Raw genomic sequence first — 26,670 nt, 5'->3', positions numbered from 1 at the left:
ATAACTTGAACTCATACCAGTGATATTAATCTTATTAGGATTGGATCATCTTTTCCCATATACTCTACACCCCTCTGCCTTGACCATGTCACTGTAATGCCAGCTCTCTGACACCCCTCTGCCTTGACCATGTCACTGTAATGCCAGCTCTCTGACACCCCTCTGCCTTGACCATGTCACTGTAATGCCAGCTCTCTGACACCCCTCTGCCTTGACCATGTCACTGTAATGCCAGCTCTCTGACACCCCTCTGCCTTGACCATGTCACTGTAATGCCAGCTCTCTGACACCCCTCTGCCTTGACCATGTCACCGTAATGCCAGCTCTCTGACACCCCTCTGCCTTGACTTTACAGAAGTTCCCTGGTTACCGGGAAGAGAAGAAGCGATGCGAGTATTTGCATCAGAAACTTTCTCACATCAAAGGTCTGATCCTGGACTATGACCGTACCCAGGCCCCTTCATAGTGACTGGCCTGCACCCTGCTGCCACAGGGTGTTACTGTATCAATGGACCAAAAGACTCCCCATGGACCAAAAGACTGCCCAGCCAAGCCTGGGTCCTGGAGTGACCTGGAATCACATATGAATCACACATTCACTTCACTCCTCCCAGTGTTGATGGGAGAGAGGAGCGATGTTATCTTATATGAAGTGGGCCAAGACCAGCAACTTGTGAGCAAATGAAACCCTTTAATGTTTTTATTGTTGAGGGTGAGTGTTGTAATGACTGGAATTTGTTGTGGTGTATAAATCATAAGATGACACAATTTAAGCCAAATTCCTTTTTCTACCCATAATGCAAAATGTACATGAACTCTCCTGCCCAAATGCTTTTATCGTTTTGTCTATTATCATGACTACACACAAAGGCATATTGGTTTGATGGTACAATCATAAGGACAGATAAGAACAAATGCTCTTCATACCCAGTCTTCTATCAATGCTATATTTAAGTACCCAGTACAATTTGTTTGCTGTTTCACTGAATGTATAGATGTAAAATAATTATATTAAGTCTTCATTCCTATAGAGAGGGTTGTAATCACTGGATTAAGATTAGGGAAAGCTGGAAGATATTTAATGTTCTGTGGAAATATCTTAGACATGACTTCTAGGCCATATCCCTGCCATTGTTGATGTCCCAGGCAGAATACAAAATGTAGACTATCTAAATAAGGAGGTAGACTATGCTGAACAGCAGCTATAAAGAGGAAGAATATTGTAACTGTAAAAAGGTAGGAGTAGCCTAAACATCAGCATTTCAGGTATTGATACATAGTTTTTTAAAAGCGATACAAAATTACAAATAAAAATACTGTACATGATTTGACAATTAGCTAAGACATTAACAAAAAACGTGTTTGATAAATGCTCCAATTGGTCACAATCTAAAGTACACTTGGACTTGTTGTTCATTTCAATCAGTATTAGTAATGCTCTTCCATTGTGGAATACATTATTTGCATAGACTTTTTCTACTTTTCACATGATAAACCGAAAACAGCTACAACTCTTGATAGTGTTAATCATTAGAACCTTTGAAACGTAAATCTCATTCTATAACCATACGGTTTGTTACAGAAACATTTCACAAATGTTTTAAAGCACTGTAGAGAAATACTGCCTCATAGGCCATATCCCTGCCATTTGGTGATGTTCCAGGCAAAATACAAAATGTAGACCATCTAAAAAATAAGCTGGACTATGTATGCTGAACTGCTGAACAGCAGATATTAAGAGGAATATTGTAAAAAGGTAGGAGTGGCCTAAACAATGTTCTGTGGAAATATCTTCGACATCTATGAACATGAACTGTTTGAGCTGATAATTGATCTCTTTGTTAAAGTTAATGATACAATGTCATTAATCGGACATACCAGTCAAACATCCTATACATCTAACCCAAACATCACATTCAGTCTGTGGTTCCTGTTGGCAGTAATTATGGCATTCTGCTTCATCAAATATGGGCAAGGGGAATTGCCTGCTGAAATGTGTAGGATAGAGGATGTGCCATCATAGTCATACAGTATACTCCCATGTTACTGAAAGAACACTATTCTGAATAAGAACAGCAATCGAGCACAGTTAATAGAAGATTTGTCAAGATTGTTGTGGCGTTCTATTACCTACTTATCCTTCTGGATAAATGGTTTTCATTGTTTGAGCCAGTATGCTCTGACCTTTGATGGTAATAAAGTTCATACAATATTAACAAATCTTTTATTACCTCGATCAATAGTCCATTACATTTGTGAGACTGGGTGGAATACCAGTGCATTTAACAGTACTTCCTGAAGCCCTTTTTATAAGCTTGTGCTTGTGAATGCATTCTCAGTCCAGCAAGAAACATAGGGTTGCGTCCATGCAGTGATTAAATGCAATGCCTTAAAGCTTCTGGTGTCTGCTGATTTCAACCGGATACAGGGCGTCATAAATAAGATTGTCCATCCTGTTGTTCAAAGATGAGATCTCACAGATCTATTTTCTGACTTGTGTGTGAACTTCTTCACTCTTGCTGTCGACACTGCTTTGTAGGACAATACTGTGCTAACCGGTGGTATTTCATTGTGTTGCTGTAGCAGTTCACTAGATTTCACCTCCACGAACAATATAGATTGCCAAGATAGGACAGTTTATTTTCAGTTTGAAACAGTGAATGTTCCATTCCAACATAAGGATGTGTTGGAGTAAATGCCTTTCAACAAACTGGACCACATTAACTTAGCCTCTCTGGATGTATCATCATCTGGGATTTCATACAGTTCATTATCTGTGGCTTGTAGAGAGCTATATTACTTACATACATACATGCATGCATGCATGCATGCATGCATGATTGCAGTACCAGTCAAAAGTTTGGACACACCTACTCATTCCAGGGTCTTTCTTTATTTTTTACTATTGTCTACATTGTAGAATAGTGAAGACATCAAAACTATGAAATAACACATGGAATCATGTAATACCAAAAAAAGTGTTAAACAAATCAAAATATATTTGAGATTCTTCAAAGTAACCACCCTTTGCCTTGACAGATTTGCACAGTCTTGGCATTCTCTCATCCAGCTGCATGAGGTAGTCACCTAGAATGCATTTCAGTTAACAGGTGTGCCTTGTTAAAATGTAATTTGTGGAATTTCTTTCCTTAATGTGTTTGAGCCAATCAGTTGTGTTGTGACAAGTTAGCCCTAACTTCTGTATACCATCCCTATTTGGTAAAAGACCAAGTCCATATTATGGCAAGAACAGCTCAAATAAGCAAAGAGAAATGACAGTCCAACATTACTTTAAGACATGAAAGTCAGTCAATTTGGAAAATGTCTTCAAGTGCAGTCGCAAAAACCATCAAGCACTATGATGAGACTGGCTCTCATGAGGACCGCCACAGGAAAGGAAGACCCAGTGTTACTTCTGCTGCAGAGGATAAGTTCATTAGTTACCAGCCTCAGAAACTGCAGCCCAAATAAATGCTTCAGAGTTCAAGTAACAAACACATCTCAACATCAGCTGTTCAGAGGAGACTGCGTGAATCAGGCCTTCATGGTCGATTGCTGCAAAGAAACCACTTCTAAAGGACCCCAAGGAAGTGTGATGGTGTGGCGGTGCTTTGCTGGTGACACTGTCAGTGATTTATTTAGAATTCAAGGCACACTTAACCAGAATGGCTACCACTACTACAGAATTCTGCATCGATATGCCATCCCATCTGGTTTGCGCTTAGTGGGACTATCATTTATTTTTCAACAGAACAATGACCCAACACACCTCCAGACTGTGTAAGGGCTATTTGGCCAAGAAGGAGAGTGATGGAGTGCTGCATCAGATGACCTGGCCTCCACAATCACCTAACCTCAACCCTGTTGAGATGGTTTGGGATGAGTTGGACCGCAGAGTGAAGGAAAAGTAGCCAACAAGTGCTCAGCATATGTGGGAAATGCTTCAAGACTTTTTGAAAAGCATTCTAGGTGAAGCTGGTCGAGAGAATGCCAATAGTGTGCAAAGCTGTCATCAAGGCAAAGGGTGGCTACTTTGAAGAATCTAAAATATATTTAGATTTGTTTAACACTTTTTTGGTTACTACATGATTCCATTTGTGATATTTCATAGTTTTGATGTCTTCACTATTATTCTACAATGTAGAAAATAGTAAAAATAAAAACCCTTGAATGAGCAGGTGTCAATTTTTAATTGGTACTGTGTGTGTGTGTGTTATTTATATATATATTCAGATACAGTGACTACTCTTAAGCAGTATTGAAGTCGATGTGACTGTCAGTGTACACAATCTTGCTACTTAATTGCTGTCTTAAGATGGGTGTAAATGGGAAGATAAAGTTCATTTTTGCCTTAACATACCCATCACACATTTCCATGTCTCTGATATGAATTTTCTATACTTTTTATTTATCTGCGCATATGCAGATGTTTCAGGATCATGTATTTTAGTTCACTTATTTTTAGGTTTAAGGAAATTCTGAATTTAAGTTAACGTAATATTGAAAACATCCATTATGTCAGAGCATTTTTTTTAAGTGTTAGAATACAATGTTGATCTATTCCTCCTCTACCATGTGAGTCCTTAGTCTTACTAACATCAATGAGTCACAGCTCGCTGTGTAGTCACGTGGGTCACGCATCAGCCAGGTTAATGAGTCAACATTACAGAGTGATTTGAAATTTAAAGCCAATTTTCCAGCGTTAGTGCAGACTGTATTTACGGTAATCGCTGCATATGTCGTCTCTATCCAGAAATGACCTTTACATTTCTGTCACGCAGCCTATAATGCTTCAGCGATACATATTGAATAGAGCCCCTCATCCTTTTGTGTTTAATTTCTGTTAATTTCCCTCATCCATATGAGTGGTCTGTGGATCTTTTTGATAATCATGAATAGAGTAGAAAAAATTATTGTGATTGTGTTAAGGGCCTTTTCTCATCCAATACAATTCTGCACCACTGTCACAAACCACCAGGTTCAAGAGCTATGTATAAGTGTCTATGTGAACGGTCTGTCAGAAGTGCTTGACTCGACCAGATTCATCACTGACATGTAAATGTCAGAGTTCTTCTGTCACAGTTTGGTTTATTTTTTCATGTTGAATTCTAAATGTCCTAAATGAAATGTATGCTACTGTGGTATTCTGGAAAGCACATGATCAGATATGAGACCAGCATATACCACTGTCTCTGTGTCCAGTATTGGACTGAGCCATAGAGGCTGGTCATCTGAATAAGTGCTAATTGTGATATATGCAGGAGTTAGCTAGGTGCCTTCTAATAGGAAAATCTGAGTCACATTGGTGTTTACATAATGTTCTTATCTTTCATAATTGATATTATTGCATAACATGCAGTTGAAACCAAATGTATGCAGTCAAATTATTGGTCCCTAAATTGGATTTTTCATGTGTAGGCCTACAGCTTTGTGGCTAAAGGTCCTTTAAAAACTGTTGACACCCACAATGTGCTCTTGAAATTTCATCTGGATACTGCTTACAAATCAAACAACTCTAAGATTATTTTAAGGTAATTGTCTTGCTTTTGCTGGTGCGTTTACTTTGTTGATATTGGTAAATTAAACGTCTCAAAAGAAATGTGAAATTAAATCTTGTCCAGTATGTCACTGCAGTCTACCTATGAGAACATTTGTGTAACTATTTATTGCTTTTAATGTTTTCTTTTTTTGGTTCCTCCTTTGCACACTTTTCTCAGTCTATTAGGCAGACGAGAAGCCTCTCCTTGGAAAAAGGGAAATGGAATATATATTTTTGCAATTTTCAGTGGGGGGGATGCTTTGTCACCACCTGTTCCTCTAGAAAAAGCCTACAACATGTATTGTCTCTAAAAACAAAGAATAAAGCTTTTCATCAAGAATTGAGTTAAAATTCCTATATTTCCTTAAGGTGGCGACATTGCAGCACTTTTATTGGAATTCCTTGCATCACAAACTGATATTATAGGCCGCCTACATCTTGAATATTGACTGTACATCAAACAATTCTCTACTTTAGTGAAAATGTCAATTATTAACTCAGCAAAAAAAGAAACGTCAATTTTTCAGGACCCTGTCTTTCAAAGATAATTTCTAAAAATCTAAATAACTTCACAGATTTTCACTGTAAAGGGTTGAAACACTGTTTCCCATGCTTTTTCAATTAACCATAAACAAATACTGAACATGCACCTGTGGAACGGTTAAGACACTAACAGCTTACAGACAGTCGGAAATTAAGGTCACCGTTATGAAAACTCAGGACACTAAAGAGGCCTTTCTACTGACTCTGAAAATCACCAAAAGAAGGATGCCCAGGGTCCCTGCTCATATGCGTGAACGTGCCTTAGGCATACTGCAAGGAGGCATGAGGACTGCAGATGTGGCCAGGGCAATAAATTGCAATGTCCGTACTGTGAGACGCCTAAGACAGTGCTAAAGGGAGACAGGATGGACAGCTGATCGTCCTCGCAGTGGCAGACCACGTGTAACAACACCTGCAGGACAGGTACAGGATGGCAACAACAACTGCCCGAGTTACACCAGGAACGCACAATCCCTCTAACAGTGTTCAGACTGTCCGCAATAGGCTGAGAGAGGCTGGACTGAGGGCTTGTAGGTCTGTTCTGTTGTAAGGCAGGTCCTCACCAGACAACACCGGCAACAATGTCGCCTATGGGCCAGGGGTGATGATCGGATTCGCGTTTATCGTCGAAGGAATGAGCATTAGACCGAGGCCTGTACTCTGGAGCGGGATTGATTTTGGAGGTGGAGGGTCCATCATGTTCTGGGGCGGTGTGTCACAGCATCATCGGACTGAGCTTGTTGTCATTGCACACAATCTCAACGCTGTGCGTTTATAGGAAAGACATTCTCCTCCCTCATGTGGTACCCTTCCTGCAGGCTCATCCTGACATGACCATCCAGCAATGCCATCAGCCATACTGCTCGTTCTGTGCGCGATTTCCTGCAAGACAGGAATGTGTTCTGCCATGGCCTGCGAAGAGCCCGGATCTCAATCCCATTGAGCACGTCTGGACCTGTTGGATCAGAGGGTGAGGGCTAGGGCCATTCCCCCCTGAAATGTCTGGGGACTTGCAGGTGCCTTGGTGGAAGAGTGGGGTAACATCTCACAGCAAGAACTGGCAAATCTGGTGCAGTCCATGAGGAGATGCAGTACTTAATGCAGCTGGTGGCCACACCAGATACTGACTGTTACTTTTGATTTTGGCCCCTCCCTTTGTTCAGGGACACATTATTCAATTTCTGTTAGTCACGTCTGTGGAACTTGTTCAGTTTGTCTCAGTTGTTGATTCTTATGTTCATACAAATATTTACACATGTTAAGTTTGCTGAAAATAAACGCAGTTGACACTGCGAGGACGTTTCTTTTTTTGCTGAGTAGTTTGGGGAAAATTGCACAACTTTCGATAAAATCAATTAAGCAAACGACAAATATTCTCGATGTTTGGATAAGATGGATGCACTTATTTTCCAGATCCTTGAGATATTTTCCAAATCATCAAAATAACCTTGGTTATTGTCTTTGAAAATTAGGTAAATATTAGCAATGTGGGGAGAGGGAACCTTGAGCAATAATGCATTACTTTGAACTTTTGCAATCCAATAAAAAATTTGCATTTCAACCCCAAATTATCATCCATCTACTTTGTGTTGCAATATTTTTCTGTCCCATGGGCCCCATTTATCAAACATGCTTGGTTTTTAACTATGTTATTTGAACTTTGTCCAACTTTACATATGCATTGTGAATTATAGCATCAACGTCAACAAAATCTATTTTATTATTGAACAGGTTTGATCAAATTCAATCCATTTTGTTAAGTTACATTATGCATAAGTATTAATAAGGCTCTTCCATTATGGAATACATTATTTGCATAGACTTTGTACTTTTCTCATGATAAACAGAACATTACAACTATTGATTAGTGTTAACCTTTTGAAACTGATTTCATTCTATAACCATAGTGTTTGTTACAAACGTTTTAAAGCGCTGGAGAAATACTGACTTCTAGGCCATATCCCTGCCATAGTTGATATCCCAGGCAGAATAGAAAATGTAGACCATCTAAAAAGTGAGGTAGACTATGGATGCTGAACAGCATCTATTAAGAGGAAGGTTATTGTAACTAAAAAGGCAGGAGTGGCCTAAACATCAGTGTTTCATGTATTGGTACATAGTTAAACAACAATACAATAAAGAAAAATACTGTACATGATTTGACAATTACACAAGACATTAACAAAACTTGTTTGGTAAATGCTCCAATTGGTCACAATCTAAAGTACACTTGAATTTGTTTTCATTTCAATCAGTTATATGCTACATCATAAGGGCCTTATTTCCAAAGTGAATGCTTCCTTTTATCAATTGCACAGGCTGTGCAAATTCACATGATTATACAAAGTGGCCTTGGAATCAAAGACATACAGGAGACAGTGCTGCTCAGCTGGTGGGTTTGGATTAGTGTTAAAATGCTTAATCACGCAACTCATGATCCGTTAACTTATTTAGTTAATAAAGCATTATGGCCCCCACCTACAGTGCTGTATGTTCAATTATAAATTGCTGGGTGGTTCGAGCCCTGAAAGCTTATTGGCTGACAACCATGGTATATCAGACCGTATACCATGGGTATGACAAAACATTTATTTTTACTGCTCTAAATACATTAACCAGTTTATAAAAGCAATAAGGCACCTTGGGGGTTTATGATATATAGCCAATATACCACAGCTAAGGGCTGTGTCCAGGCACTCCATGCTGTGTCGTGCTTAAGAACAGCCCTTAGATGTGGTATATTGGCCATATATCACAAACCTCCTTTGGCTCAATTAAACACTAGTAAACAAAGTTGACTAAGATCCCTGTCCAGCCTCGTCTGTCTTTGATCCCTAAACTACTGCAAAGTATTATTTTTGAAGATGTCTAAAAGGTACATATGGATCCACCTATGAGCTGTTGCTGGTCCTAACAGTAATCATACACATTGGCTACTCATAAGTGTTTGCTCTTTAAGCTCCTAATTGCTATCTGAAGGGGTTGCTGTCATCAGTGAACTTCTGCTAACATGCAGCTTCCCCTGAAGTGACATTCAAAGTAGGATAGTACCCCTGAAAAATGACTATAAACCTTAGTACTGGCATCTGCCCATTGTACTGTGTATGACTTCTAATTTCATAATTCTAGCTCCTTTCATTTTCCTTCAACTCTAGGTTACGGTTGGATTTTCAAACTGGGGTGCAAGACAGACACTATCCCCAAGAGAGAAGAAATGAGCCCACAAAAGCCCACCACTCCTGGGTTTGACCGGTACACACCCAGCCTGTCCAGTGGAATGAAAATATCACAAATGTTTTTCAGTGTGTCGAGGGCAACCGAGGGATGGCTTTTGAGACTCTCGAAGAGCAGGAACAGAAAAGCATCCAGCTGAGGAACAATAACAGTAGCCACGTCAGGGTTGTCGTTGAGGTGCTGATCCATTTTCTGCTGAAACTGCCTATCTCTGGTTCTCTGAACCATAGTCCGGGTGATTACGTAAACATCTCTGGTCAGACTCATAACCAGGGACAGGAAGTAGCAACAAGAGGCATTCAAGCTCCAGCGCTCCTTGTCAATACCAGGGACAAGGCCAACATTTCTGGCCCAGAGCACATTATCGCAGATAAAGTAAAGGGCGCGGTTGAGGTTCGCCACAGTAAGGCAGAGGCGCAACACAGGGTCAGAGAGCTGCAAGGTTCGCTTGGCAGCGTCAATGGCATTCACAGTGTTCCCCAGTCTGAACACTGAAACAAAGAACATAAAAAGGACAGAATTCAGCTCATGCTCATGAATGAAAACAGTTATCAAGTAGGCAACATTTGACTGATTGAACCAAATATTTGTCAGCACAAAACTAGAGCTTCTTTCCAGGAATAGAACTACAGCTTTCCTATATGACCTATGGCTGGGGAAATCACTGCTTATGTAATTATTAACGGTCTACGTCTTATGCAATTGCAGAAACAGCCTAGTGATCCTACTCTTCCGAGTGGTTGAGGGTCTGATACCCAAAATGTTCTCCACTTACAGTCAACAAAGCCATCCAATAATAATTAGCCTACAGCTCATTTCAAAAACACTTGTTCTAATGGTTAGTTAGCTACAGTATGTCCATGGGGAGCGTAATAGTTGGTGGTGGTGAAGGTTGTACAAACTCACATTTCCTTCCAGAACTCATGTTGGACTCCAGACTCTGCAGCTTGACAACAAGCTCTTTCCTTGCAGAATTATTGCGAAGCAAATACTTCACCAAGGCACATGCATATTGGGTTGTTCTGAAATACAAGCATTGGACATTAAGACCATTAGACACATTTCAGCAACTATATGTTTATTTAACTAGACAAGTCAGTTAAGAACAAATTCTTATTTTACAATGACGGCTTAACCCGGACGACGTTGGACCAATTGTGCGCCGCCCTATGGAACTCCCGATCACGGCGGGTTGTGATACAGCCCGGGATCGAACCAGGGTGTGTAGTGACGTCTCTAGCACAGATGCAGTGCCTTAGACCACTGCGCTACTCGGGAGCAATATGTAGCTAGTAACGTTATACTGAAAAGGAGATCTGACTTGCTAGATTGACAGTCAGCAAACTACATTAGCAAAGAGATGTAACTTGTTGCAGCAAATGAATGATGGATAACATTGGCATTAGTTAGCTAGCTAAGGTTGGAATTATGCTTAATCCTAATGTTTAAGTTATGAGTTAGCTAAATTACTGCAGACAGCTAACGTTAGCTTTCTACTAAATAAGCCGATTTAGCTAGCTAACTTACCAAAGACCAATGACGTACCTGAAAATACGATCCCTTCCTTGACTTTGATTTGTGAACTTAACAAAAGACTCCATTGCGACCAGTGCCTTGTTGTTTCAAACAGTAGATAAAATGTCAAACTTGCAGCCAAACCGAGGCTAAAGTAAGGCAACTGCATAGAGATAGATAGAGGATTCATCTTTGTATCTATGTTATTTTAGGGTATTTGACAGCATATGTAGGACAATTGAGGCAATCTCAATTTTGAAGTAGAACATTTTCTTCTTCACGATTGGCTAACCCCTCCCGGTGACCCACCCTCCTGATGACCCAGTTGGACATTACTCCAACATGGTCACAATGAAGTTGGACGTCCCACCCAGTTTTCTACTACATGAAAATTGTGGACGCCCTCAATGGCGTTTTGGCCTCTATCATTCTCTATGGGCAACTGCTCTCATCATAGATAGCGAATTTACGTTCCAGTACGGAGGGTTTTGCAGACGGACAAGTGGGTTTGTCAAACGGACCTTTCGAATACTTTTAACAGTAATCATTTTATTATTTCCTTTCTTGGGGTAAGATTCACTGATCTTACGCGAGTAATATGTAACAAAGCAAGTCAATTAGGCATAGTAATATCATGGTTCAACAGGAATCAGCAATAATGATAGGCATGGAAGTACTTACACATTCATCTCACAGGAATTACATTAATTTGAATACAAAATACAGACAACATTAGAATGAAAGAAAACATTTATTTCAAAACAAGGAAAACACAAGAAGGGACATTCTACAGGTGGCTCCAAGTGAAGGTAGATGTTAACTTGGCTTTGATAGTTAGTTGTATCTACATGTACATTATATATGAACATATGTAATCACCCTAAATTATGTTCATAATACATTATGAAAATATAGGCAATCATAACCATTTTATCCAGAACAACTACCCTCAAATGTTCCCTTTAGCCACTAAACCAAGCGACAGAAATCCTTATAGTTATAGTTTAACATAGTCCCTATGTTAAAAGTTGAACAGTGTAACAGTATAGCTTCCGTCCCTCTCTTTGCCACTACCTGGGCTTGAATCAGGGACCCTCTGCACACATAGACAACAGTCACCCTTGAAGCATCGTTACACATTGCTCCACAAAAGCCGAGCAAAGGGAACAACTACTTCAAGGTCTCAGAGCAAGTGACCACTATAATATATATAGGAAATTATGCAATCCTGACCATTTTGGGCAAGCAGCTACGCTGAAATGTTCTGAGACACTTCACATTGCTTCACATAGCGTTGTGATAGTTGAACATACAATAATGTATGTCCATATGTTTTAGGTACAACAGAAATTATGTATTATGGTAATCATGTTATGATTAACATAATAAACTGCCTTCATATTGTGAGAGTCTTCTCGCTTCAAGGTTTCAAGGCTTAAGTCCTCCTTCCTCATCTGGTAGGCGGCGCTTCTCCCTTTAAGGCCTGGTAGACATCTTGTCTTATCTTCAGTACCTCAGGTGGAACTCTGCCCTCCTTTCTCATAGTGGCTCTCTTTTGTGCCTTTCAGCGGTTTGTGGTGCATTTTTGCATGACACAGCAGAAGATGGGAGTTTAGACTTGTGGCTTCATTCCAGGAGAGATCCTGGGTTTGAAGGTTAGATGCATCTACATATCTTACATTATTGAAAAGATATCTACAACCATAATATCCTCATATAGTAAGTTATGCAATCCTAACCATTAGCCAAAGCAGCAACCCTGAGATGTTCTGAGCCACTCAGAAATTCATTCAAGTACCTTCACATAGCATTGTGATAGTGATAGTCTGTTTTGTTCAAGGTTAAGTCCTTCCTCATCTGGAAGGAGTTCCGCCTCCTAGTTTTAAGGCCTGTTTCAGTGCCTCAGATGGACTTCTGCCCACCAGTTCCACAGCCCCACACATGGTCTACATTGTACGTGCAGTATGCAGGGCCAAAGGAACCTGGTGTGCTACCCTTGGGAGTAGACTGACTGTACACTATAAAAAGTAATTATACTTATAATCTTCATACGTTTTGTCATAATCATCATCTTCCTCTTCATCCTGCTCATCTGTGGTCATCTGCAGATAGAACATGTTTATCAGTTATGCAGTGTGTGTGAGAGATCCTTTATCATGTGATATTGACCGTACATTTGAGTGAGAATGATACAACTGATCACTTTTACAAAATATAAAATGTAAAACTAAACAGTATTTTGTAGCAATACAATGTAATACAGTGTAAGTAGTTATGTGTTGCTGGTATATATTGCACTGTTCCTAAAATATAAGTTGTCATTGATGCAATCAAAAAACATAAAGCTTACCATAATGGTGTTCAGCAGGGGACTGCAGGACTGAGGAGAGCGAGCAGTGGGTGGATTTTATACTGCAGGGTAGCAACAAAACCTCCCCACCTCCCCTGTGAAGTGAAACTCAGACCGACTTTTCTGAAAACGAAACAGATGGGAAAGAAGAAAGGGTGTGTCTCAGTGAAGTGTGACTGAGCCCAGTGCATACTAAACACACACACACACACACACACACACACACACACACACACACACACACACACACACACACACACACACACACACACACACACACACACACACACACACACACACACACACACACACACACACACACACACACACACACACACACTCCCCTATGGATCTGCTGGAAAACACCTGACACCTCTGCTGGAAAACACCTGACATGGAGCTAGTGGAGCCAATACATCCTCTACTCTGTTGGCTGAGTGTACAGGCTGGTGTTTACTGCATTATTGTCATCTACTCTGTTGGCTGAGTGTACAGGCTGGTGTTTACTGCATTATTGTCATCTACTCTGTTGGCTGAGTGTACAGGCTGGTGTTTACTGCATTATTGTCATCTACTCTGTTGGCTGAGTGTACAGGCTGGTGTTTACTGCATTATTGTCATCTACTCTGTTGGCTGAGTGTACAGGCTGTTGTTTACTGCATTATTGTCATCTACTCTGTTGGCTGAGTGTTCAGGCAGGTGTTTACTGCATTATTGTCATCTACTCTGTTGGCTGAGTCATCTGGAGGAATACAATCAACTGGAAGTTGGAAATAAGAGGTGTATTTGTACCAACTCTTACCCTTTACCAGTGCTAAAAAGCCTTTTGCACAATACACTACTAAACATTTGAAACTATTGTCAGAGAAATATCTTAGGCAGACTTTATATATTATTGTCTTTAGAAAGTTACACTGTACATTATCTGATGATTAATATTATGTTATTATCAAATATTGTGTAATTGTACTTTGCATTCCTTTGTAATCATTTATTTCCCCTGGACATATTTGAAAAGTCACACCAGTGGGGTGCATGAGCCTCGAGTCTCATGATGAGACCTTCTAAAACTACAGATGTTACTAAATGTAAACTAGGCTTTTGTCACCCACCCACTAATGCACCTTATATCTGCTAATGGCTAGTGACCTTGTGCTCATATTGAGCAAATGACAGTTCTCATAGTTATATGTATGTTATTGTACTGTTGTGTCTCTATTGTCATCCTGTTGTTCTCCTGTCTATAACATCATTGGTACTAAAACTCCTATCAAAACTAAACTACTATAACTATTCATATAAACCATTCTTATGTTTGAATTGAACTAATACTAGTAGGACCGATGAGGGAAAGACTCATTTGGTCAGCCTAACAATACATCGATAGAGAATTTAAACATACTATATTTTGGTGAAAGGATACAATTAAGCAATAAGGCCCGAGGAGGGGTGGTAAATTGGCAATTTAGCACAATCCCACAAGGTGCCTTATTGCTATAATAAACTTCTTACCAATGTAATTAGAACAGTAAATAGTCCTTTTTTGTCATACCCATGGTATAAGGTCTGATATACCACAGCTTTCAGCCAATCAGCATTCAAGACTCGAACCACTTGGTTTATAATATGGAATAAACAACACATAGAAACAACAGACACTGGACAAAACATGTTAAAGTTGCATGTGTTTACAGTTTTTATTTTCACAGTTTCATTGGTTTTTATAGTAAATGTTGCGTACAGCCTTTTTAGATGAATGTATTATGGGATTGTGTTTATCAGCAGGCCCCTCCCTCAAGCCCACCTAACCAAGCACGCAGACCACCAGAAGCCAAAGGGGAAAAGGGAAGTGGAAAGTAGTTTTGGCTTTTGTGGTTTTGCTTCTGTAGTCTTAGTTTTGGTTAGTTGTTTCGAGGTTACTGCATTTCTGCAGCACTGGCTCTGCACACGTCACCCCCTGCTGGCCCGGCATGGGAACACGACGCATCGGCCTTGTTCCTGCGATAGGCAGCACCACTGTTGCGTTACTCCCTAGTGAAGACCGCACCCGATGTGTAGTGTTCTCATGACGGGACGGTCGCGGGGGAGACGCGACCCGCCCTTAGTCTAGCCCAGGATTTCTTCTCCTTGTCCTCCTCCTCCTCCTCCTCCTCCTCCTCACTGTGGGAAGAGAGATGGTGTTCAGTACTACAATTCAGAAACATTCACCACGGCAAAACCTTCACATATGCTAATAAACCTTTATCAAATAGTACTTTATCACTGTTGATGCAAGGAAGTGGCAGAGAAAACAGCAGCAGTAGAGGTCTTGATACGTATCATTGAAACGTGTCCCAACACAGACTTATTGACTTATTGAGACAACGGTTCTGAGTTGTTGTGAGAAATTGCTTAATTACAGCAATAAAAAGGAAGTCTGTACTTGTCTCCTTTTTTTACAGATACATTATTTAGGACCTGACATCTCTGAACAGTAATATATTGTTTTACAGAGATACTTCAAACAGAGATACTTACATGATTCATAGCAAGCAGACAGAATGGGACTCCATGGGTGACCTGTTAAAGGGTTAAGGTCACCAGTCCTGAAACACAAGGAATGACAGACTCAGTGACGCAGTCAGTAATTACAAAACATGGTCACTTCCCTTTGTTCAGACTCTTATTCTGATTCTGAATTCAATGTACTACATGGTTTATCAATAATTCAAAAGCTATTCATTGAAGTATTATTCATATTTTCTCAATAAATCTGCTACTCTCTGACTAAACTAAATAACAACAACAGGCTGTTGTCATATGATAATGACTGTACATCACATTAAACTTCTACTTGTACTGCTCTTATTCATAATACAGGAAATGTACCTAAAACGTTTTTTAAAAAGTTAAAAGAAAACATTCCTGTTTGTCATATCAACTTTACTTTAAAAAGTAAAAGCCATAATTATGCTGAAATGAATACAAACTCAACTATATATTCATCAGGTCAAATAACACAGGTCAATGTTTACAGTAAGTTCTTTGTCACTATAGAGATAAAACTCACCCCTGAATCCTTCAGCAGACATATCCGCAGGATAGAAAGGACAGATGCATCACTGCATCTTCCTTTTAAACCCCGAGAACCCTCTTCTCCGCCTCCTACTCCTCCCCTTCCTCTCCTGCTCCTCCTCTCCCTCCTCCTAGAAATCAATTTATGACATTTTTGACATGCGTTTTTCTGGATTTTTTTGTTGTTATTCTGTCTCTCACTGTTCAAATAAACCTACCATTAAAATTATAGACTGATCATTTCTTTGTCAGTGGGCAAACGTACAAAATCAGCAGGGGATCAAATACTTTTTTCCCTCAGTGTATCACTTATTGGGTCCAGTGGCGAAGTGGCGAATGAGGTGAGCCCCTCCCTCTTTATAACCCGGAAATGTGTATTTAAAAGAGAACCAAACTATGACGTATTCAGACCCCTTGACTTTTTCCACATTTTGTTACGTTACAGCGTTATTCTAAAATGGATTAAATCGTTTTTTCCTCAATTGACACACAATACCCCATAATGACAAAGCAAAAACGTTTTTTTTTTTACATTAATATTCAGACCCTTTACTCAGTACTTTGTTGAAGCACCTTTGGCAGCGATTACAGCCTCGAGTCTTCTTGAGTATGACGATACAAGCTTGGCACACCTGTATTTGGGGAGTTTCTCCCATTCTTCTCTGCAGATCCTCTCAAGCTCTGTCAGGTTGGATAGGGAACGTTGCTGCACAACTAATTTCAGGTCTCTCCAAAGATGGTCGATCGGGTTCAAGTCCGGGTTATGACTGGGCCACTCAAGGACATTCAGAGACTTGTCCCAAAGCCACTCCAGCGTTGTCTTGCCTGTGTGCTTAGGGTTGTTGTCCTGTTGGAAAAGGTGAACCTTCACCCCAGTCTGAGGTCCTGAGCGCTCTGGAGCAGGTTTTCATCAAGAATCGCTCTGTACTTTGCTCTGTTCACCTTTCCCTCGATCCTGACTAGTCTCCCAGTCCCTGCTGCTGAAAAACATCCCCACAGCATGATACTGCCACCACCATGCTTTACCATAGGGATGGTGCCAGGTTTCCTCCAGATGTAACACTTCGCATTCAGGCCAAACAGTTCAATCTTGGTTTCATCAGACCAGAGAATCTTCTTTCTCATGGTCTGAGAGTCTTTACCTGCCTTTGGGAAAATTCCAAGTGGGCTGTCATGACCCTTTTACTGAGGAGTGGTTTCCGTCTGGCCATTCTACCATAAAGGCCTGATTGGTGGAGTGCTGTAAAGATGGTTGTCCTTCTGGAAGGTTCTCCCATCTCCACAGAGGAACTCTGGAGCTCTGTCAGAGTGACCATCGAGTTCTTGGTCACCTCCCTGACCAAGGCTCTTCTCCCCCGATTGCTCAGTTTGGCCGGGCGGCCAGCTCTAGGAAGTCTTGGTTGTTCCAAACTTCAAGGATGTGTCAAATAGATTTGATAAGATTTACTTACACTACACTACTAGCTATATGTATCATTTTGCAGTAGTTCTCTGCAATGTGGAATCAATATCAGAGAGCTTATAAATACCCGAATTGCAAAACTACAGAACAAATGACACAGGCAAGTTTGTTCATGTCGCATAGGTTCTTTCCATTTTTATTTTCATTTTAAAAACCATTTAAGGAAATCATGTTTTCAGCCTTGTAGTGTATTTGGGATTGTGTTTAAATCAGCAGGCACCCCACGAGCTGCCGAAACACAGACAACCAGAAGCCAACCAAAATAAAGAAAATAATGGTTCTTCATCTGGCTGCATTCTATATAGTTACATTGCTTGTTTAAGTATTCAGGTAAGTATTCATTGTTTAAGTATTCAGCTAAGTATTAATTGTTTAAGTATTCAGGTAAGTATTTATTGTTTAAGTATTCAGGTAAGTAATATAAGCTTCGTGCTTTGGATGAACTTCATCTTGTCGTCCTAGGTGTCTTCGGGTGTCTAGTGCTTGGGTTTGTCGGTGCGTCAAGGTCACCTGGCTCTGCTCACCAGGCCCGACTGACCAGGGCCCGGTTTCCCAGAAGCATCTTAAGGCTAAGTTAATCTTAGAACCTTAGCATCAAGATACTTTTGGTAAACCGGGCACAGGTCCTGAAGGGTCATGCTGAGGGTCAGTACCTGCTAGTGGACAGACTCCCAACACACCTCTCAGGACATGGTCAGGGACCCAGTGATCTCCCCTTGGGAGCCTCCTCTCTTCCTCCTTGTCACCATGGGACAAGACTTTGTTTTAGTCACAGCTAGTCCACAAGTCAACTCAGGCCCTACAATTTAGTATGTTTACAGGTTCATTTGAATTCTATTAATCTTTATTGTCCATAAAAGGTTCATTCATCACAGGCACATTCATGTTGCGGATGTGAGGTACAATAAAATACACAGCAAGCAGACAGAGTGGGAACTCCATGGTGACCTGACAGAGGGTCACCAGTACTGCAACACAAGGAAGGACACACATATATGTAAGTGGCGCAGGCAACACTGATACTTCCTGGTTCAGGATGATGTTTAACAGATACTCTTACCATGTATTATATTATTGTCAAAGTTATCTTGTACTATAGCAATTTTTCTCTAAAGACAAAACAGTAGCCTTTCCGTGTAACTGTAAATGTACAACATCACAAATACAATATTTTGGTTTGATGACATTGAAATGCATGCAAAGTGAATGACATACAAAGCACATTAAACAATAAAACAATGCATCACTATACAAGCTATTAGATCTCCATGGAAAATAAACTTGCCCCTGAACCCTTTAGCCAAGGGCTCCGCAGAATAAAAAAGACAGATCAAACGTTGCATCATCCATTTATGCCCTGAAAAAACCCTCCCCTCCTCCTCAACTGTCAATGCCGAGGGCCACAGGAAAGCACCTAATTTACCCTCAGCCTGCATTGTTTGTGTGTGTGTCACAGGAGATTGGTGGCACCTTATTTAGGGAGGATGGGCTCGTGGTAATGGCTGGCCTGGAATAAGTGGAATGGTATCAAATACATCCAACACATGGTTTCCATTGACGCCATTCCATTTTGCTCTGTTCCAACCATTATTATGAGCCGTTCTCCCCTCAGCAGCCTTCTGCGGTGTGTGTGCTGACTCATGCACACTCTGAGCACAATGGCTATTTGCCACACAAATCTTCTTTCCCTTCAGCTTTGTTCCCAGTAAAATCTGTCTTGAGTTTAATTTCCCTGTTCCCTTTTCTCAAGACAGGGTGTGTGTCTGGTTACTAGGTTTCGAGGCACCTGTGTCAACAAGTACAACTCTTATTTTTAGATGGCAATGAAAGACCAATACAAAACTCTTAACATAAAACTCTGTCTTTATATAACTTTCACATCAGCAATCACATCTTCATTTTACTTTTTGTTACCGTAAATTCCGGACTATAAGCCGCAACTTTTTTCCCATGCTTTGAACCTCGCGGCTTAAACAATGACGCGGCTAATATATGGATTTTTCCCGCTTTCAATTTTTTTTCTCCAAAAAAACACATTCTGTGACGTGTTCAGTTTTTTGGCGGCATGAAGCTTTCATTAGACCAATGAAATTGCCGAACGGGTTAAGGTCAAACAACTTTTTTGTTTACTGTTTAGATTAAATCGAGCGCTCTCAAACTTCCCATCATTCTGACTACGGTAGTCATTTTGTCACCCTCATCATGGCAAAGACACGGAGAAATGCATATGATGCAGCTTTCAAGTTGAAGGCGATTGATCTGGCTGTTGGAAAAGGAAATAGAGCTGCTGCACGGGAGCTTGGTCTTAATGAGTCGATGATAAGACGTTGGAAACAGCAGCGTTAGGAATTGACTCAGTGCAAAAAGACAACTAAAGCTTACTGCTAATTTTAAATTTTTTGTTACAAGCCGTGTTTCGTTAAAGCCTATTTATTTTTATTACAAGCCGTATTTCGTTAAAGCCTATTTATTTTGTTACAAGCCGTGTTTCGTTAAAGCCTATTTATTTTTGTTACAAGCCGTGTTTCGTTAAAGCCTATTTATTTTTGTTACAAGCCGTGTTTCGTTAAAGCCTGTGTAAAGTTAATTTGTTTCAATGTACCGGTAGGCACCTGCGGCTTATAGACATGTGCGGCTTATTTATGTTCAAAATCTTTTCTTTTTTTTTAATTCAGTGGGTGCGGCTTATATTCAGGTGCGCTTAATAGTCCGGAAATTACGGTACACATTTTATTATCGTTCTGCTTACTCCAGACCAGGCCCTAATCCCCTGGACTCAAAAGAGGAAGTGGAAGTGAAAGAGAGGCAGGTGAGGCGGCATCCTGACGAGATTAGGTCAGCGAGCAAATCGACTGCATTGCCCTCTTCTATTGGCGAACAAGCTGGTGTAACGCCCTGGCCATAGAGAGGGGTTTTTTGTTCTTTATTTTGGTTAGGCCAGGGTGTTACATTGGGTGGGCGTTCTATGTTCTGTTTCTATGTGTTTGTATTTCTTTGTTTTGGGCCATGTGTGGCTCCCAAATCAGGCACAGCTGAAGTTCGTTGCTGTTGATTGGGAGTAACACATAAGTGCATGTTTTTCCGTTGGGGTTTTGTGGGTAATTGTTTCTGTTTCTGTTAGTGTGTTTCACCTGACAGGACTGTTTTGGCTGTCAGTTTTCTTGTTTTGTGTATAGTGTTCACGTTGTTTGTATTAAATATGATGAACACTAACTCCACTGCATTTTGGTCTTCTTCCGACGACAGCCCTTACAGAATTACCCACCAAACCAGGACCAAGCAGCGGAGGAGGAAGGAGCAACAGGAGAACAGCTTGATGGACTCGTGGACATGGGAACAGATACTGGACGGAGAGGGACCATGGACTCAGGCTGGGGAGTATCGCCTCCCGCAGTGGGAGATTGAAGCGGCGAGAGCGGAGAGGCGATATTACGAGGAGAGAGAGCGCAACGAGCACGAGAGGCAGCCCCAATAATTTTTTTGGTGGGGCACACGGGACAGTTGGCGGAGCCGAGGTCGGAACCAGAGCCAGTCGGGTTGACATTGGAGGTGAGCGAGGGGTACGAGGCAGAGACTGTGAAGGAGTTAATGGGGAGATTAAAGGAGAGAGAGATGAGAGAGCTGCTAGTTTGGTGCATAAGGCACGGCATTCGCCCTACGGAGCGTGTCGTTGAAATGATGTCACCTGAGGCAGCTCTCCATACTCGTCCTGAGGTGCGTGCTGGTTGTCTGGTGAAGACTGTGCCTGCGCCCAGAAACAGGCCTCCTGCATGTCTTCCCAGCCCTGCACGTCCTGTGCCTACGCCCAGAACCAGGCCTCCTGCATGTCTTCCTATCCTGGTCAAGCCCGTGCCTCCTCCACGGACCAGTCCTCCAGTGGGTCTCCCTATCCTGGTCAAGCCCGTGCCTCCTCCACGGACCAGTCCTCCAGTGGGTCTCCTCATCCTGATGAGTCCAGGGCCTGCGCCCAGAGCCAGGCCTCCTTCATGTCTCCCCAGCCTGGTGAATCCTGAGCCGGATCTGCCAGAGTGGCCCGCCGTGCCGGCTCTGCCAGAGTGGCCCGCCCTGCCGGATCTGCCGGAGTGGCCACCTGTCCGGAGCTGCCGGAGTGGCCCACCTGTCCGGAGCTGCCGGAGTGGCCCGTCTGCCCGGAGCTGCCAGAGTGGCCCGTCTGCCCGGAGCTGCCAGAGTGGCCCGTCTGCCCGGAGCTGCCAGAGTGGCCCGTCTGCCCGGAGCTGCCAGAGTGGCCCGTCTGCCCGGAGCTGCCAGAGTGGCCCGCCTGCCCGGAGCTGCCAGAGTGGCCCGTCTGCCCGGATCAGCCAGAGTGGCCCGTCTGCCCGGATCAGCCATCGCCGCCCGCCAGCCGGGCGCAGCCAGGGTCGTCCGCCAGCCGGGCGCAACAAGGGTCGCCCACCAGACCTTCGGCGTGGCCAGGTGCGCCACCTAAGAGGGCGACGCCAAGGGTGGGGCAGAGGCTACGTCCCGCACCTGAGCCGCCGCCGTAAGAGGGCCCACCCAGACCCTCCCCTTCAGTGTCTTTTGTTGCGGCCGGAGTCCGCACCTTGGGGGGGTACTGTAATGCCCTGGCCATAGAGAGGGGTTTTTTGTTCTTTATTTTGGTTAGGCCAGGGTGTTACATTGGGTGGGCGTTCTATGTTCTGTTTCTATGTGTTTGTATTTCTTTGTTTTGGGCCATGTGTGGCTCCCAAATCAGGCACAGCTGAAGTTCGTTGCTGTTGATTGGGAGTCACACATAAGTGCATGTTTTTCCGTTGGGGTTTTGTGGGTAATTGTTTCTGTTTTTGTTAGTGTGTTTAACCTGACAGGACTGTTTTGGTTGTCAGTTTTCTTGTTTTGTGTATAGTGTTCACGTTGTTTGTATTAAATATGATGAACACTAACTCCACTGCATTTTGGTCTTCTTCCGACGACAGCCCTTACAGCTGGATGAGCTCCGTTCGAGACTATCCTATCAACGGGACCTGAAAAACTGGAATATCCTATGTCTCTCAGAGTCGTGGCTGATTTTTCTATGCATTGTCAGAACCAGACAGCAAGACAAAGGGAGGAAGGGTCTGTCTCTGTTAACAACAGCTGGTGCGTGTTCTCTAATGTTAAGGAGGTCCCAAGTTTTTGCTCACCTAAGTTAAAATACCTCATGACTGCAGACCATACTATTTAACAAGCGAGTCAATCTATATTTTTTGTAGCGGGCTATGGTATTTACCACCACAAACCAATGCTGGCACTCAATGATCTGTATAGGGCCGTAAGCACACAATAAAATGTACATTAAGAGGCGGCATTTCTCGTGGCTGGTGCTGGGAAATGGAAAATTCTAGATCCCCTTTAATCCACACACAGAAATGTATACAAGGTCCTCCCTCGCCCTCCCTTTGGTAAATCAGACCATTACCCTATCCTCCTTCTTCCTGCTCACAAGCAAAAACTCAAACAGGAAATACCAGTGATGTGCTCAATGTGGAACTGGTCAGATGAAGTGGATGCTAAGCTACAGGACTGTTTCACTAGCACAGACTGGAATATGTTCCTGGATTTAACTGATAACATTGAGGAGTTTACCACATCAGTCACCGGTAAGGCCGTTATGGTGACTGTATTACTGCCACACCGGTGGTCACGAGTCATGACGGCAGTCAAATTCCAGATGACCGCTTAGTCACAGTAATTAGGCTTCTCCAAGCTCTGATGCTGCTGATGGTCATTAGTAGCCTAATAAAAAACATGCGCTGGAGCACACACAGAGAAAAGTATTTAGTTTAGAGGTGCTGACTAACAGCAAATAAACTGTAAGCTATAAAAATAAAGAGTCGTACACTCATATTATATATGTGAATGTATTGTAATGTTTTTAAAATTGTATAAACTGTCTTAATTTTGCTGGACCCCAGGGGATCCCCCTAATGGGGATCCATAATAAATACAAATATATATAAACTCCCAGTAATCTATTGGGTAAAACGCCATTTCGGCATTACTGTGCCTTCTTCAAGATCAGTAGTAGCCTAACAAACTTGCTAACTGCCTGGTATTCCTTAAAGGGTTCTCCGAATCCTGTGAAGCGTGTGAGTGGGCAGATTTCTTCGTCCTTCTCGCCAGCCGTGATTTTGGGCAGCTCCATGATAAGAAATGTGACTGTTCCTGGTGTAAAAACAATGTCCTATCCCGTGGCTCAAGTAAATGACATTACTAAACTGCTCCCGAATGTATTACGCCAGGACATGGACATCGATTCTATCATAGTCCATGTGGGTTTTAATAACATTATGAAGGGCAGCTCTGAACAGTTGAAACTGGATTTCAAAGACCCATCATATCTGATCCTGTGCCCTCTCTGAATCATGGCATTAAATGCTTTAGCAGGATTCTTTCTCTTCACAACTGGCTACGTGATTATTGCAGCTCAATGGGTGTAAATTTTGTTGACAATTTCAATACCTTTTGGAAACAAAACACGTTTTATAAAGAGGATGGGATCCACCCAAATCATTTGGTTTCCTGGAACCTTTCACAGCATTATAAAGCTGCGTTGAGACAATGACTTATCAATGACCCAAGCCCAGCTCAGTTAATCCCTGCCATTGAGTCACTGAGTCATCATAATGCTTTAGCAAATGTACATTATACGAGGGGCATTGGAAGACACAATGTTTAAGTAACCTAATTTATTTCCCTCTAACTGCCCTGAATGCCTCTGCTGATCCTACAGCTATTGTATGCAGCAAACATGTGCCTATGAACCATATTTATGTTCTTAGCACTGAGGAGGTGTGCCCTAGTAGGAAGTCCACTGTGTGCAGCTCATCCTGCACTAACATAAATAACATGAGAATTTCTACTTCTGCTAAGCTTCCCAGTAAAGCAATGAAAACAAGCATCCCAGAAAAGTGCTCAAAATAGCCCATGTTAACATACAGTGACGTCAGAAAGTATTCAGACCCCTTGACTTTTTCCACATTTTGTTATGTTACAACCTTATTCTAAAATTGGTTAAATAGTTTTTTTCCCCTCATCAATCTACACACAATAATCCATAATGGCAAAGCAAAAACAGGTTAAGATTCTTTATTTTTGCAAAACAAAAATCTATATTACATTTACATATGTATTCAGTACTTCGTTGAAGCACCTTTGGCAGTGATTACAGCATCGTGTCTTCTTGGGTAGGACGCTACAACCTGGCACACCTGTATTTGGGGACACCTGTTTGTCCCATTCTTCTCTGCAGATCTTCTCAAGCGCTGTCATGTTGGATGGGGAACGTTGCTGCACAGCTAATTTCAGGTCTCTCCAAAGATGTTCGATCAGGTTCAAGTCCGGCTCTGGCTGGGCCACTCAAGGACATTCAGAGACTTGTCCCGAAGCCACTACTGCATTGTCTTGACTGTGTAATTTGGTTCGTTGTCCTGTTGGAAGTTGAACCTTCGCTCCAGTCTGAGGTCCTGAGCGCTCTGGAGCAGGTTATCAAGGATCTCTCTGTACTTTGCTCTGTTCATCTTTGCCTCGATCCTGACTAGTCTCCCAGTCCCTGCCGCTGAAAAACATCCCCACAGCATGATGCTGCCACCACCATGCTTCACCATAGGCATGGTGCCAGGTTTCCTCCAGACGTGGCGCTTGGCATTCAGGCCAAAGTGTTCAATCTTGAGAATATTGTTTCTCATGGTCTGAGAATTTTTAGGTGCCTTTGGCAAACTCCAAGGGGGCTGTCATGTGCCTTTTACTGAGGAGTGGCTTCCGTCTGGCCACTCTTCCATAAAGGCCTGATTGGTGGAGTGCTGCATAGATGGTTGTCCTATTGGAAGGTTCTCCCATCTCCACAGAGGAACTCTAGAGCTCTAGACCTCCCTGCCCAAGGCCCTTCTCCCCCGATTGCTGTTTGGTTGGGCGATCAGCTCTAGGAAGAGTTTTGGTGGTTTCAAACTTCTTCCATTTAAGAATGACGGAGGCGACTGGGTTCTTGGGGACCTTCAATGCTGCAGACATTTTTTGGAACCCTTCCTCGGATCTGTGCCTTGACACAACCCTGTCTCGGAACTCCACGGACAATTCCTTCAACCTCACGGCTTGGTTTTTGCTCTAACATGCACTGTCAACTCCGGAACCTTATATAGACAGGTGTGTGCCTTTCCAAATCATGTTCAATCAATTGAATTTACCAAAGGTGCATTCCAATCAAGTTGTAGAAACATCAAGGATGATCAATGGAAACAGGATGCACCTGAGCTCAAGGTTTATCCGTTATATATTTTTTATACACTTGCAAAAATTTCTAAATACCTGTTTTCGCTTTATTATGATGTATTGTGTGTGAATTGATAAAGAATATCAATATATATATTTAATCTAGCAAAAAACAAGGACCCTGTAGAGGACCCAAGGTTTACATGGATGGCTACTAAACGGTTTATCAGAGATTTTACATCTTCTTTTGCATCTCACTTCAATAAAGCCAGGAATCACAGAATCAAGTTATTGGAGAAAAAAATGTAAATCAATTGAACAGAACCTGAAAATAATTACTCAAATAATGTCAGCAATGATTTGAGGGTGGTTAAACTGGAAATTAATGATTTATTCACAGGATGTACTTTGAACAACCGACAAGGCCAACATCCTCGTCATTGGCAAAAGAAAGAGACGCAGGTACAGAGGACATAGAGCGGGGTGCCTCGTAAGGATCCGTAGATGGCGAGTGGGAAAGCTGCCATTACCGTCAATATTACTTGCCAACGTGCACTCATTGGACAATAAATTAGACGAGGTACGATCACAAATATCCTACCAACGGGACATCATAAACTGTAACATCTTGTTTCACGGAATCATGGCTGAATGATGACATGGATATTCAGCTAGCGGGATACTGCACCAGCTAGATAGAACTGCACACTCCGGTAAGACGAGGGGGGGGGGGGGGGGGGGGGGTCTGTGAGTATTTCTAAACAACAG

At 42.0% G+C, this 26,670-nt stretch overlaps 2 protein-coding genes and 2 long non-coding RNA genes across 4 annotated transcripts in view; 1 reads left to right on the top strand and 3 right to left on the bottom strand.

The window, feature by feature from the left end:
* Window positions 1-5,879, top strand: part of LOC106573469 (RNA polymerase II elongation factor ELL2) — a 51,823-nt gene extending 45,944 nt beyond the window's left edge. The window contains exon 12 of the mRNA XM_014148550.3: window positions 356-5,879. Coding sequence (XP_014004025.2) covers window positions 356-466 — 111 coding nt within the window. The 3' untranslated portion in view covers window positions 467-5,879. The remainder of the gene's footprint in view (window positions 1-355) is intronic.
* Window positions 5,880-7,784: 1,905 nt separating this feature from the next.
* Window positions 7,785-11,104, bottom strand: pex11a (peroxisomal biogenesis factor 11 alpha). Its single transcript, XM_014148565.3, has 3 exons — window positions 10,862-11,104; window positions 10,223-10,338; window positions 7,785-9,807 (listed from the first exon to the last, which is right to left on the bottom strand). The coding sequence occupies exons 1-3, from the start codon at window positions 10,915-10,917 to the stop codon at window positions 9,239-9,241; spliced, it is 741 nt and encodes a 246-aa protein (XP_014004040.1). The 5' UTR covers window positions 10,918-11,104; the 3' UTR covers window positions 7,785-9,238.
* Window positions 11,105-11,563: 459 nt separating this feature from the next.
* On the bottom strand, window positions 11,564-13,392 carry LOC106573483 (uncharacterized). The gene is made up of 2 exons (XR_001321355.3): window positions 13,182-13,392; window positions 11,564-12,933 (listed from the first exon to the last, which is right to left on the bottom strand). It is a non-coding gene; the product is annotated as an uncharacterized LOC106573483 (long non-coding RNA).
* A 1,461-nt stretch (window positions 13,393-14,853) lies between these two features.
* Window positions 14,854-16,354, bottom strand: LOC106573482 (uncharacterized). The gene is made up of 3 exons (XR_001321354.3): window positions 16,231-16,354; window positions 15,699-15,766; window positions 14,854-15,341 (listed from the first exon to the last, which is right to left on the bottom strand). It is a non-coding gene; the product is annotated as an uncharacterized LOC106573482 (long non-coding RNA).
* Window positions 16,355-26,670: the final 10,316 nt, after the last annotated feature.

Source organism: Salmo salar, chromosome 16, assembly GCF_965601325.2.
Source record: "Salmo salar chromosome 16, fSalSal1, whole genome shotgun sequence".
NCBI lineage: Eukaryota > Metazoa > Chordata > Actinopteri > Salmoniformes > Salmonidae > Salmo > Salmo salar.
The sequence above is the reverse complement of the archived record's forward strand: the minus strand, read 5'-3'. Positions and strand labels throughout refer to the sequence as shown.